The sequence below is a fragment of the Leguminivora glycinivorella genome, chromosome 5 (genome assembly GCF_023078275.1).
Source record: "Leguminivora glycinivorella isolate SPB_JAAS2020 chromosome 5, LegGlyc_1.1, whole genome shotgun sequence".
NCBI classification, from domain to species: Eukaryota; Metazoa; Arthropoda; class Insecta; order Lepidoptera; family Tortricidae; genus Leguminivora; species Leguminivora glycinivorella.
This window is the reverse complement of record NC_062975.1, coordinates 3,560,613-3,574,911: the sequence shown is the minus strand read 5'-3', so window position 1 is coordinate 3,574,911 and position 14,299 is coordinate 3,560,613. Positions and strand designations below refer to the sequence as shown.

At 37.7% G+C, this 14,299-nt stretch overlaps 1 protein-coding gene across 1 annotated transcript in view; it reads left to right on the top strand.

Annotated features, from left to right (window-relative positions):
• The window catches only part of LOC125226107 (protein vein), a 95,434-nt gene that overhangs the window by 71,227 nt on the left and 9,908 nt on the right, over window positions 1-14,299 (top strand). The window contains exon 2 of the mRNA XM_048129971.1: window positions 11,102-11,270. Within this exon, the coding sequence (XP_047985928.1) occupies window positions 11,102-11,270 (169 nt within the window). The remainder of the gene's footprint in view (window positions 1-11,101; window positions 11,271-14,299) is intronic.

Here is a 14,299-nt window from a genome sequence, read left to right as displayed (position 1 = left end):
AAATCGTGATAATAACATATTGCTATGCCCACATCACAACCACGATGCCAGAGTCGACTTTTACGACACCCTCGGGAGGAAAGGGAGTGGGGAAAGTCTTAGCTTAAGTATTTTGTACATAATTAATGTAACTTTTCAGGTATTTTTTTTTGTGTAGTGAAAAAGTTGATGTCTATAATTTTCCCGCCACTCGGTAGATTGCAGCAGCACCCGCGTCGTTGTAGCGTAGTAGCCCGCTCCCGCGCCCCGCTTGCGTACTACGCTGTTTTTACCCACTACCGGCGCTCGCGCAGGCTCTATTTGGCGTCCTTTTTATACGCTTATTGTTTAGATAAGGAAAACCTATATAGGGTCGGCTGCAATTATAAATAGTGTATGGTTTGTCGTTTGTTTATTGAGACGATAGTGCAAAACATAGCCGTGATGATTTATGAATTTTGTTCATATATATATGAAGTTCATTTTAATTATTTAGTATAGAACGAGCAAGCAAAACTTCTTATATTCGACTTTAAGCGGGTGGATACGGGCACGTCCCGGTAGGAGAGGATTTGTACAACAATAATTTTTGTTTAATTCCAGTTTAAATTAATTTTTATAAAAGTGGAGCAATTTCTTTTTTTAAATTCTAACAAGAGCATCTAAAAATTCAAGTGTGGGGTCTTGCTATTCTGGTCGACCCCTTTGCAAAAAAGTAGGTATATAATATAATTGTATTGTAACGTCGCTTATTGTGAAACATGAACATTTTATGACTTTCAATGATGTCATACTTTTTATGTCTGTTTGGCGACAACAAAACGTCTGGAGTTGGCTAGACGATCAAATGACCACGCTAGATAAATGCATCACATAGACAGGGTCGATAGACTATCGACTCTTTTATTCTTGCATAGATATATGTCGATTGAGTGGAGCTGAAATGTTGTCCGAGATTCCCTACTTGAACTCTGTACCGCGTAGTCGAAATTTACCTACTAATTCAAGTCATCTTACATTTCTTTCTTGCTCAGACCTCAACCCAGACCCAGTGCTATTCGCTACGTCCTCGACTGGTGCTAACCTCATTTTGTGGGATTTTCAATGTTAAATTTCATGGTGTCAAATTAGTCTTAAGACGATACAGGAGGGGTCAATTCTCCATACAAACGCTCTCGACTATTTCCTTCCTGGTTTTTGAAGATAGAGCAATGATTTTTTCAACACAGATTATTATTATTTTTATCTGTGTCGGACCGTTTCGATGTTTTTGATAAAGACGCTAGAGCCAACGAAAAATTTCCAAAAACGGCCCTTTTCATTATGGCGCAAAAAAAGATGTGATACTCAAGATTGGTAACAATAAGCCAAAAAAACTAAACGGTCCGACACAGACTATTTCATTGTTATTCAGATTCTCAAATTTCGTTTCGATTGATTAAGTTTTGAAGGAGGAAACAGTCGAGAGCGGAACCTCGATTTTAAAGATTTTTCCGCAATATTTTTTAACTGAGTTGTTCTTTAAGTATTTATTTCAAATAAAAATATAAATTATCAATTTCAATAAAAGCTAAAAATACCATGATGACATAAAACTAACTTAAAAACTATACTAACCTAAGTAACTATAAAAATAATATAATAAATACTTTATAAATAAAAAATCGGCTCTAAATCGGTTCCCTGTGGCAAGGTGCCAAGAAGGCTGGCGGCATTGCCACGTTGAACGGCAATGCCTATGCGTTGCGCTAGGTAAGTGCCAGCCTTCTTGTCTCCTGTCGCGTCGACGAGGCGCTTGGCAAGCTCCTTAAAGATGCTGTGAGCACCTGAACCCCACGGCCCAAGCGCTTCCACCCCAAACGGCTCAAACATGAAACTGGAATCAATTGCTGCATATTTGCGCCGTTTGAGGTGTTCCGCGGAGTTGGCGGCAGCACCAGCTCTGTTTGAAGTCCCTGGGAGATGGGACGCCGCAAGGGTATCCACACATGTGGCATCCCAAACTAAAGGGCGTCCCATCTTCCAAGGCACGAGGGTCATGCCGTCCGGTCTCTTTCCGTCGTCGCGAGCCAGTTGTTCTTAATGGACAATTTTTTTTCGATAAATCTAATTAATAAGGCCATTTTTTTTTCAAAGTTGTCCACCCCACTTCTTTTGGATTTGAAAATTTTTATGTGGTTTCCACTCAGAATCGCGAGCTCTTTCAATTTCTCCTATCAGAATCGAAAGACTTCGCGATTCTGAGTATTAATCGCGTAAAAAATACCCATGTTACAAAAAAAGGGGGTGGACAACTTTGAAAAAAATGTCCCAATACTAGTATATTTAACTAAAATTCCCAAATTGAAAGGAGGGCCCCTTTCCATTTTAGCATTTTCGCTCCTGTGTCGTCTTAAAAGGAGGATTCGACTCCTTAGGAAACCATGTTTGATAAGATAAATAAACGAATTTTGATGACTGTCACGCACGTTGCCAATAGAATTATGTCATAACAATATCAATCGCCACTTTGTACTGCGGCTACTGTAGAGTATGGGCCAAAGGTGACCGCGCAACGCCGGTGTGACTCACAATACCCAGAAGTTCCCAAAACCGATAAATTTTCCGGCACGATCCGTGCCAAGTGCCCCTCGAATTTCCCGGATCTTATTTATCTCCCTTATTGCGATTCAGGATTAAAAACGGATTTTTAAATCCCCGTTTATTTTGGTTTAATGCGCCAGGTGCAATTTCATTGGTTGCGTTGTCGGGAAAACACGATTTTCCGCTGCGCTGTACCGAGAATAACCTGATATATAGTTTGTGCAGAAAGAAGAGTCATTATTGATTGTATTAGTACCTTTATACACTCCACAGGCAACCTCCAATAGTAAAAGTCTGAACCTGAAGGTTAACAATAGATTTATACCTATGTATGTTCTTCTGGTGCGGAGGATCTACACTGTGTTTTGTTTTCCGATAACTTCGATTCGTCGTTAGGCATATTAACAGAAGCTACTCCGATACGCTTTATGCTAAATAAGAAAAACAATATTTTCGTTTTCATACATAATAAATGAAAGAATAAGTGTGAGAGTACCTTAAAAAAAAACATAAAAAGTTAATCCCTGTGTGGTGACGGGTTAAGAATTTCACCACCCCCTTTCTTCCCGTGGGTGTCGTAGAAGTCGACTGTGGGATATAGGTTGAATTGTGGCGTAGGCGAGAGGCTGGCAACCTGTCACTGCAATGGCACAATTTCGATATCTATCAACCCCTACTGAAACTTTAGGAGTTCCTGTGCTCTGCCTACCCCTTTATGGGATACTGGCGTGATTATATGTATGTATGTATGTATAAAAAGTTAATGTCAGGTAACTGACTCCACATGTCAAAATTAAGAACAATAGGAAATTTAGTAGCTCAGTAGTTTAAATAAAATAAACACGTAAAATAGAATTGTTTCTTGAAGACATTCTAGACAGTATTATTTTATTTGAGAGCCTTTTACATTCCTACTTGAGCTAAGATGTATCTGGAATGAAGATGTATAACATTTAACGATTGTTTAATTATTTTTTAAACATTATCTTTCAATACTTATCAGTGACAATTTATAGCACTAACATATTATTATAGGCTATAAATGAAAATAGTTTATGAAAACATAACCGACCGTTTCTTGTAATAGCTTTATGTTTACCTATTTCAACTCAGGAAGCTATACCTCCCATGGTTTATGTCATAATTAAGCTCTTAAGCTCTCATTAATAAACTATAAAAGTTATCGATTGTGGTTTCCATATTAGTAACGTGCAGCTAGCGTATTTTCTTAGGTATAGGGTAGGGTTATCATGAGTATTTTCTGACATGAATTAATTAATTTAAGGATTGAAACTGATCCATTACACCGAAATTTCATATTGCAAGTAACCCGCATAAGGGCATAAGCACTATGTCCTTGAATATTATATCAAAAAAATATTAGCCGAAATTAAAAAAAAATATATTGTGAACACAAGACTATTAACAGAATCACCTAAGAGATTTCGCAGAAAAGAACTCGTTGTATATGCCATGACTGAATATCGATAGGATGCCATGACTCTTATTTTTCAACACAGACTATACGAGTATCAGACTATATCACAAGTATTATGTTAACACAATACAATACAATACAAATATTCTTTATTGTTCACCAATATAACAAGATTACATCACATAATTTTAATTAACTATGCCACATTAATTTTAATTAACACATTATTGCCATATAACAAAAGAACAATTAGTACAAGGAAATAATTAAGAATGTGGCAACCCTGACCCAGGTCTTCATTTAAAACGTTGGTGGTCGCATGCAGGTAGGTCATAAAAATTTTAGTACCCGCCAGAACTCATTTCAATAGGTATAACATTTAATTATAATAGTAAGGGTGGTTTACATATAGTTTATTTTCCAATATGGCGGAATAGTACTTGAATGGGCGAGTTTCTCACAGTTATTGCGATTTGCGAGTGAAAAGGAGTAGTTATTTCTTTTTAAAGTTTATATTGTTCGACAAATGCCTGGCAAGTTGTCAGTTTGAATTACCTTCCCACCAGCGAAAAGTAATTAAAGTATGTATACACCCACAACCTGAAGACATTGCCATGACATTACCTTCTGGGGATTTTTGTAATAATAATGTAGGTACATATAACGATGGTTACTTATGATTATTCAAACGTTATTCTATTAATATATATATACAGTGGAAACTGGATAAGTGTCACCTGGGTAAGTGGAAAACCTCTTTAAGTGGACCTAAGTTCTCGGTCCCGGTCCCTTAACAACGAATTACCTCTATAAGTGGAATTTTGGGACCTCTATAAGTGGAATCCATTTTTTCGGAAATTTCTTATTTTTACCTCTGCAACTGGAAGTAGTCGTCTCCGCAACCTCTATGAGTGGAAAATTGGTTTATGTTTTAGCTATATATTTTGGATGAGATTACACATCGTTCAGTTTGGTTTTAGCTGCGTTGCGGTGCCGTGCTGTTAGATAAGCAATGCCTAAGCACACAATCAAGTGTTTATCTCTTCGGGATAAATTTAAAAAATCGAATTTTTTCATTAAAGTACAATCGGTATATTGATTTATTTAACCATACTGGTTTCTTGCATAAATAAATATTAGAAGTGATTTTGTTTAAATATAAGTTACTTCATAACAAAGGAAAGATATTGTTTTTGTAGAACAGTACTGTGGATTATTTTGATTGCTTTTAGAAGTCAGGATTAAACCTATTTTTTGTTAATTTATATCTACATGTTTTCTTCTTCCTCCTACCCTTATCCCACGTTATGTGGGGGCGGTACAACACGTCTTCCTCTTCCATTCTCCTCTATCTTTCGTCATCTCAACACTCACATCTTTCTTCCTCATATCCTCTTTCACACAATCCATCCAGCGTTGTTTTTTTTATTTAATATCTATTAATTTATATCTACATGTATATTAAATAAAAGATATATTTAGTTTTCCCGACTTAGCGCCTGCTCTAATAGCATGTAAAGTCAGCTGCGGAGAAAAGTAGACCCCCTTACATAGAAATTTGTATGGCAGGGGGTCTCCTTTTCTCTGCAGCTGACTGTACGTGACCTCTATAAGCGACATTACTAGCATCGACAACCTCTATTAGCGAGAGCCTCTATAAGTGAGAAGACGTTTTATTTGAACCTGGTTAATTGGAAAACTGGATAAATGGAAAACCTGGATAAGCGGAACAAAACAGCCGGTCCCTTGCGATTCCACTTATCCAGTTTTCACTATATATATTGGGGACACCTTACACAGATCAACTTAGCCCCAAACTAAGCAAAGCTTGTACTATGAGTGCTAAGCGACGATATACATACTTAAATAGATAAATACATACTTATATACATAGAAAACATCCATGACTCAGGAACAAATATCTGTGCTCATCTCACAAATAAATGCCCTTATCGGGATTCGAACCCAGGACCGCGGGTATATTGTATTATTCATAGCTGTTGGAATTCCTTGTATAAATAAATAAATAAATAAAGCAGTTTATCAAAGCAAAGAGGTGAGGTTCAAAATATACTCCATGTCATCTACTAAACCCACTTACTAAAATTTTTCACGGAAACTCATACGTGCCAGGTGCAAATTATAACCTTAAGTACTTTTAGTAGTGCGATCGGGTAACGAGACGGTCGCCAAAGCCGCTAACGAGGTACGGCGAAATTAAAGCGTATTATGACATTACACTACACGACTTAATTCTGTAAAATGGTAAGATGAGTATACCTACTAAACCAAAGAAATCAATGTTTAAAACTGAATTAGGCTACTAAACAACCCACAGATGTCATATATACCATAGATCAAGCAAACGTATCTACTTAGCGTGTCAAATGAACTCAGTGAAATCCACTGAGTTGTCCGTCTTTACTCGCAGCTTGCAGCTTTCGGGCGTCAATTTTTGTAAGTTGAAGTCAACCAAAACATAAAAAATGCCTCGTTCCGTTGCCTTCAATTGCAACAACACAAAAATTATGAACGATCAAGAGCCTGAGACATATTGAAAATTACAGGCAAGAATCAACTTCAGTACAAAATTTGACACGCTCGGCCCCTATACAAATATATGAATTTGTTTCTTCTATCTAAATTAAGTTCTGTGAAACAACCAGACTCTACACACAAATGTGAATATGAAGTGACAGATAATGTCTATTATCTTTCGCTCTTTCCTCATCACTTGGGGTCGGTGCAGCATGATTTCTTTCACAATACACCTGATTTCTTTGTATGTGTATCACTACTCAAGTACTCACACAATCCATCTACCTTTTCTTCTAATAGGTACTTTTAGTCTCTTGACAATACAGGATAACATCAATCGGGGATCAAGGGCAATATAGCTTGACTTCATTTAAAATTTGCGTAGTTTACATCCATCATAAACATAAAAGGACCCATTTTCTGCAACCTGCAACATAAAAATGTCGTTCAACCAATCGTGTCGTTCCCGTGTCGTCGTTTGAGTCAGTTGGCCACTAGCCAGCTGTTCACCTGCGGTGCTCCCATTCGGCTTCCGTCGAGGATGCGACCTGACGACTATTTATAATAGCCTGACGAATACATTGATTACCATGGCGAAGTACGGCGAGGACAGGTTCAGAAGTGGGATTACTTTTAAAATGAAATGTAAAATGTGTAAATTGACAACAAATAATGTTAACCGTACCGTGGTATTACATGACACGTGTAGCGCCTGCATAGATACTTCTGTGTTATGTATTTGTTTTCTTTACTTTAATTATTTTATTAGGAAAATAACCAAAGAATAAGGTAACATATCAGAGAAGTACCTATTGATGATACGACCATGATGTGACTTACATTTTCAGATGTTTTACATCCATAGTTTGTTATTACATATAGGTACACCAGAATGTGTTACATTTACATAACAACTAAAGTTATTAAAAAATAATCTTATTTACATTAAAACGATTCATAAAAGCGTTGTATTTGTAGCTGCCGTAAAATTCGATTCAGTAAAAATTACTAGCTCGATTTGAGCACTGGATATTTTCTAACAACTCCTTTATCGATGGAAATAAGTATTTGGCTCTTAACTGAAAGATACCTACTTCCTGTAGTAACTAATAAAATGTATACTTATTCATTTTCATGAATGAACGTCTAGTCAAATCCTCGCCAATTCGTAGGCCCACGCACTCCGTCATAGTATAACGACCTTATTGGGGTTTTCTGGATCCGTTGATTAACGACTGTCTAGCAAGAATGAACGTACAACTGTAGGAAGTGAACGAACCCACACAGAACTATTGACGTAAAACCTTAGCAAATATTACGCGATGTCTATGGCTCCATCGTCGGACCCTAACGAGTCTCATCATAAAATTCTTAGGCAGGCTTTCCGCGAATTTTGTTCGTCATTCATGTGGGCGTTATGAATGGGAAAAGTCTTGGATGTGGTGCTAGATTGTGGCTTGAATGCCAAGGTTCAGGTCAACAACCTGATCTGAATAATTATAAGGCTTTCAAGAAAATGTAGCCATTTTCACATTAACTGTAGGGTACCTAATAGTCAACGTCACAATTGTTTACGATTCGTAAGGCACTGGTCCCACCGCGAGCTAGTAAGCTATGAGCTATCGGCTATAAAAACGAACAAAGGATAATCACTCCCGTGCAAATAAAAGAGACACGGCGATGTTTATAGTTACTCGCCCATCGGTGAGCTATTAAAATCGCCGTGTCTCTTTTATTTGCATGGGGGTGCCTATTGACCTCCCCAATATCACACATAACAAGGTCCTTCTCTTTGCTGACGACTGCTCCGTCATTATTCCTGGTAACGACCCCGTAACTTACCAATTAGAGGCAAATGTAGTGTTTAATAATATTAACACCTGGTTGTTGAGAAACAAACTGAAAGCCAACATAAGTAAAACCAAATACATGGAATTCTACGCTCCCCAGAGTAACGCTAAAAACCTAATAATCAAACATAATCAGGAAGCCATTGAAAGCGTCGAAACTATAAAATTTCTCGGGGTAATGCTGGATTGCCATTGTGACTGGCGAGCGCATATTGAATATCTGGTCGATAAGCTGAACAGATTTGTGTTTGCTCTGCGTAGAATATCACAGGTAGTGTCCCAAGAATCTGCCCTCCTGGCGTTCCATGGTCACATTATGTCCAACCTTCGTTATGGGCTGATTTTGTGGGGTAACTCAACATATGCCCAAGAAGCGTTCCTTCTACAAAAAAAATGCGTTAGAGCAATCTGCGGTGCCAAAACAATGGATTCATGTAGACCGTTGTTCAAAAAATTAAAAATTCTTCCGTTACCAACATTATACATTTATGAAACATGTCTTTTTGTGAAAACTCATATCAGTCAATATAAAATCATGAAATCTAACCCTAGGTCAACTTCTAAATTCCATGGACTCAATATCAGTTATCCAGTCCACAACTCAGTTCATTTTAAAAAATCGATTCTTTTCATGTCTGTCAAAATCTTTAACCACTTGCCAAATGATTTAAAATCCATAGATTGTAAAGGTTTCAAAACCAAATTATTTAAGTGGTGTTTACAAAAAATGTTCTATTCAGTTGGTGAACACTTTGTATCCACTAATATGTATTTTTTTTATTATTATTATTATTGTATCCTATTATAATTACTTCTTTTGACATTATGAAAATTCTATATGAGCCACTTTTCTGTATGCATGACATTTACCTATCATTATTATGTTCTTTACAATTTTTATTTTCTTATTATGTATTTCAAATCTGACATTGCGATATCTACTTTTCATTTTTAATTGGTTTAATGACATGCATATCGAGAGTCAAGAGTACCTTTGTACGCCAAATTCTGGCAGATTGTGATGTTACAAAATACTAACCCTATCATCATTTATAACCACTCACATTCGAACAATAAATTGAATTGAATTGAATTGAATATCTTTTATTAGCCGATAGCTCATAGCTTACTAGCTCGCAATAGGACCAGTGCCTAAGCATATCGTAGTCAGCTCTTATGTTTCGCTCTTATGCTCTTATGTTCAGACTTCGTTTCGATCGCCAAATCGCCACGTAGCGTCAACGATTTCCCTCGAAAAATTACAAACCTTTAAAGGTACCTTGAAAATGTATGCGAAAATTGCAGGAAAGCTTTTATTACATTTAAAATAACTCTTAATACATCTCATACAAATTTTCTCACTAAATCTCACATAAATCATAACAACAATAACGATGTGACCACACTTCTGTTCAAAACATATTTTTCGCTATTTGCCTTGGCCGACTTAACACTCGTGTACCTACGTAAGAATTCTCCAGTTTTTGAAAGAAACAAACAAATACTCTCTAAAATCGACGGAAGTTACAAAACTACGATTACAATTAGCTTCTTCTACGATTTTTCTTTCATACCTAAACCGCTCTCCGTAAACGCCTTGAGTACTGTTTTTAAGGTTTCGTTGCCACTTTACAAAGGATAAGTACAGTAATTATAATTAATATTGGACTGAAGTTAATAATAAATTAGTCACAGTAATAAGCTGCTCACTGCTAATGTCCTAAACTTCAATCCTTATGATAATAATCGCATTCAGTTTGGCCAGAAGAAAAAGTGTTTCAAAAGAAGCCCCACCCAATCTATTTCCCAGACATTAGTATGACATATTCTAAAGAGATAGTAAATGATTTACATCCACTTTTCCTGAAAGCAAGCCAATTTTTTTTACCCAAACGACATTTGGCGCCATAGCACGATGTCATATTGCCAGTTTACGATTGTTCCTCCTTCTCATTCAGGTTTGTTGTGATAGGGACGGATGTTCTGAAACCCGCGACAAATCATCATGCTACGACTCCCTTAGATAATACAGGTTATTTCCGATGTTACATATGTAACTCGTCAGACGAAATAATAAGGCCATCGGCCTAATGACAGCGGTCTATATTTAACACGGACATTTTGGAAGCGACGATGTTTTTGAGAGAACTGAGTGCTTGAGGTGAAACGCGGGATTCTGGTAACAAACTTATTTCGAGTGAATTATGCCACAGGCCTAAATTCTTATGAAACAGGAAAATACTCTCATTTTGAAGTAATGTAATCAGACATCAACACTAAACATTGTAAGTAAGCGTGATCTTCATTGACATTAAATATACTACATACTAAGTACTACAACTTTACACAACTACAAGTACTACAACTTTCCACTGAACTTTACAAAGTTCACTGAAGCTATAATAGAAAGTAAAGCTTTAAACAAGTTACAGGTAAATAAATAATGCCTTACATACAAACTTCAAGTCTTAGTATCTAGTCTAGATAGAAGGTAGAATTATCTAATGATTATTATAAATTCTATCGTTTTGTGCCCTCCATGGTTTTAAGGGGACCACAGATTACAATTTCGCCGGACGATATCACCCTGTAAATAGTCGCAAAAGGTATCTAAAGGTAAAGAAATCGCTAAAAGATCGTCCGGCAAACTAGTAGATTTTTTTCGACTAGGCTTTTGCAATCGCAAACATCTCAATGTACTTTTCTTCGGCAGGTAGTCCAGCAAGAGTGGAACCAATGCAATCGGTGCGAACGACCCGCGGGAGCCGCGTGCGGCTAGAGTGCCGCGCGAGCGCGCGACCGCCGCCGCGCATCACGTGGTTTAAGGACGGCCGGCCCGTCGCCGATATTGCGCTTAGGAGATTCCGGGTGCAGAACTTTAGGTAAGAAAATGTCTCAACTCTTATACATTTCATTTTCATTTCATTTTTCTTTTCATTTCATTTTTCATTTTATAAATTTCCCATGAAGCAGCGAGGAACTAAGACAATAGGTACGTAGTGCGTACGATTCCGCGGGAGCGTTGTCTGGCTGGAATGTCGCGCACGCTGCTCATTGGCCATTTAAAGCGGCTGGAGTGTCGCACATCACATAGTATAAGGTCGACCGCTCTGTCTCTGCTCTCAGGAGATTCCGGATGCAGGACTCTATGTAAGAAAATGTAACAATTCTTATACATTGCCCACGACAAAAGAATCCGGGAGTCTTGTGCGGTTGGAGTGTCGTGCGCGAGCGCGAGACCACTGCTGCGATTCCCGTCTCGTCCAACCCATAGCCGATATCGCGCCTAGAGACTCCGGGTTCAATATTTTAGAAAGAAAATATACTTACCTTACTTTAGAGCCACCCCATAATAGCGTCTTTTAAACTTCGGCGTCAGCGCTTTAGAAAATGGCATCGATAATACATTCGATACGCAGTTGCAAGTCTGAATCGAACATCGGGCTTAGTATTTAGTTTTCAGTTGTTTAGTTAATACAATTTCTAGGCATCGGACCTTTTGCAAATAAAGTTGGTCAGTACTGTCAGTAGGTACTTCTGAATTAAACTGTAGGTATCATTACTTAGCTGACTGGCAATCTTTCACGCCAGACGAGTGCCGCAATTAAATTGTTTTCACTCAATTGACCGCTAACGTCTTTTGGTGCAAAGCGACAAACTAATTGTAAGTTATCACCAGCTCAACCGAAATCATTAGGGCCGGTGCCAATTCACTGACCTTCGTGGAAGTGGCTACACTATGGTATAGGTACCTACCTAGCCTGGATGGTGTATTGAGGGTTTTCGACAGAAAAATAACAATTGAAGTTTATATTACAGAACAATGTTCAGCTGATTTTAGTAACTTTTTTTAAAGCCAACCCACACAACACAAGCGTCTTCCGAGGCTTCCGAGCGTCGTCGTCTAGTATGTAAACTCTATGACTGATGCTCGACGCATCGTAGACGCAACGGCTTTTTCTATAGCGCTGACTAGACAACGCTTCGCGCTTAAAAGACGCTATGGTGCGGTGGCTTGTTATCAAAATAAGTAATTACAACATAACAACAGAATACCGACTACTCACAGTTACGTCAATCGACTAACTAAATTAAATAACTAATGGAAAAAATCACACCTTTCACTGAACCGGAGTTCCAACAGGTCGCAAGTTCGAGCCTTGCAGGTGTAGTTATTTCTATTTTCTCATTCAATTTAAAATATTTCTTAATAATACTGTTCATGTAATATTTATATATGTAGGTACACAAACACTTCTCGCACCATTTATCTTTGTTTAGCCATATGGTTTACTGGTTGAGAATACAGCCTAAAGGGCATTAAGTCTGCCTTTTGTAAATACATTTTTGTATGTTGTGAAATAAAGTTGTAAATAAATAAATAAATTGTAAATATCTTTAGAATTACTAGTTACACTTCATAAATCTTGATCTTGATCTACGACGGCCGAGCAATCACAAACAAAGCCACGTTGATACGGAATGGCTCTTGCGATCATATGGAGCACCCATCACGCTTATTGAGACTGCAAACGCGCTAATCGCAATTGCAGGCTGTCAACGACCTAAACTGCATCACCGAGCGAGAATGACCCTTAAAGATTGAAGAATAGAACTATTAAAGGTGACTCGTGTAGTAAGATATGGTTGTAACGAGCAATTATTAGTGACACGAGAAGTAATTTCACGGGTCGTTTAATACTTTTAATAGTGTATTTTTGCAGTTGGCCACCTCAATGGTCATATATGTTATGTATCTTCTTTATTATCTTTCTATTCACGTATGTAGGTATGTATGTATATATTGTAATCAAGTAATTTTCCTCTCAACTCAGCCCACCTTTTGCCTTTAAAGGATTTTTGTTATTAAAAATTGTATGTTTTTGAATGCAAGATACCTATTGGCAAACAAAACATATCAGTAACAATAAAAACAATCTATGGCTGACGGCCGTTAGTAGGTCCAGGGGTATCATGCTCTTTATAAACCCTAATATTATTAGTTACAAAATCGCTCCTATCACAGACAAAATCACATAATGTAGGTTTCGCTGCTGTGGACACGTGATAAGGACGCCCTGTAGACCACTTATAGTATATTACCGAACAGGGAAGCGAGCAGACAAGGAGACCTAATGGCACATGGTGAGACCCCAACATACCCCGAAGACAACCCAGGACAGACGATCCTGTTTTAAGAACGAGGAGAGCGAACCCCAAATAACGGGAAGGCAAATAGAAAGAAGAAGAAATCGTACAAATTTTTTTTTAAAAATATTAACTTTTTCATGCAACAATCCCGTAATAATTCATCGGTTTCTAACCGCTGAAAAAATTAGCGATTTTTTCTTGGCAACGTCTTCTTTTCTGTTTCTATTTAGATAAACGATAAACCACATTAATTAGGAAACCTAAATGTCTTGAATTTTGAGCTCATGTAGGCAGCAGTAAAGTTTACGAAATTAGTGCCTGACCCGTTTAGCTGCAGTTAACACTGTTTAGTCCGACGCCCAGTTGTTACAGGTCGTTTCATTCACGAAGACACGTGCTTTGGCTCCTATGTCAAACTATTAAACGCTAGGCTTGACACATTCGCGCGCCATTGTAAATAACACGATCTATACTGCCTATGAATCTGTGCGCACTCGAAGTAATAACACTGAGTGTTTGCTTACGTTTTACATGCGCAGAGCTTTAGGTATGCGCGATGACCAATAAACTAACTCAACTGTTAACTCTGACACTAATTTCTGGTAGATCTGTTCATCATAATCGCGTCAACTCAACTAATCAAACAAGTTTATTATGCGATATGTCAGTCGGTGATCACATACTGTATTTCCTCTTGGGGCGGACTAGCTAAAACTACTCTTCTCAACCTAGAAAGAGCCCAGAGAGCCGTTCTAAAGGT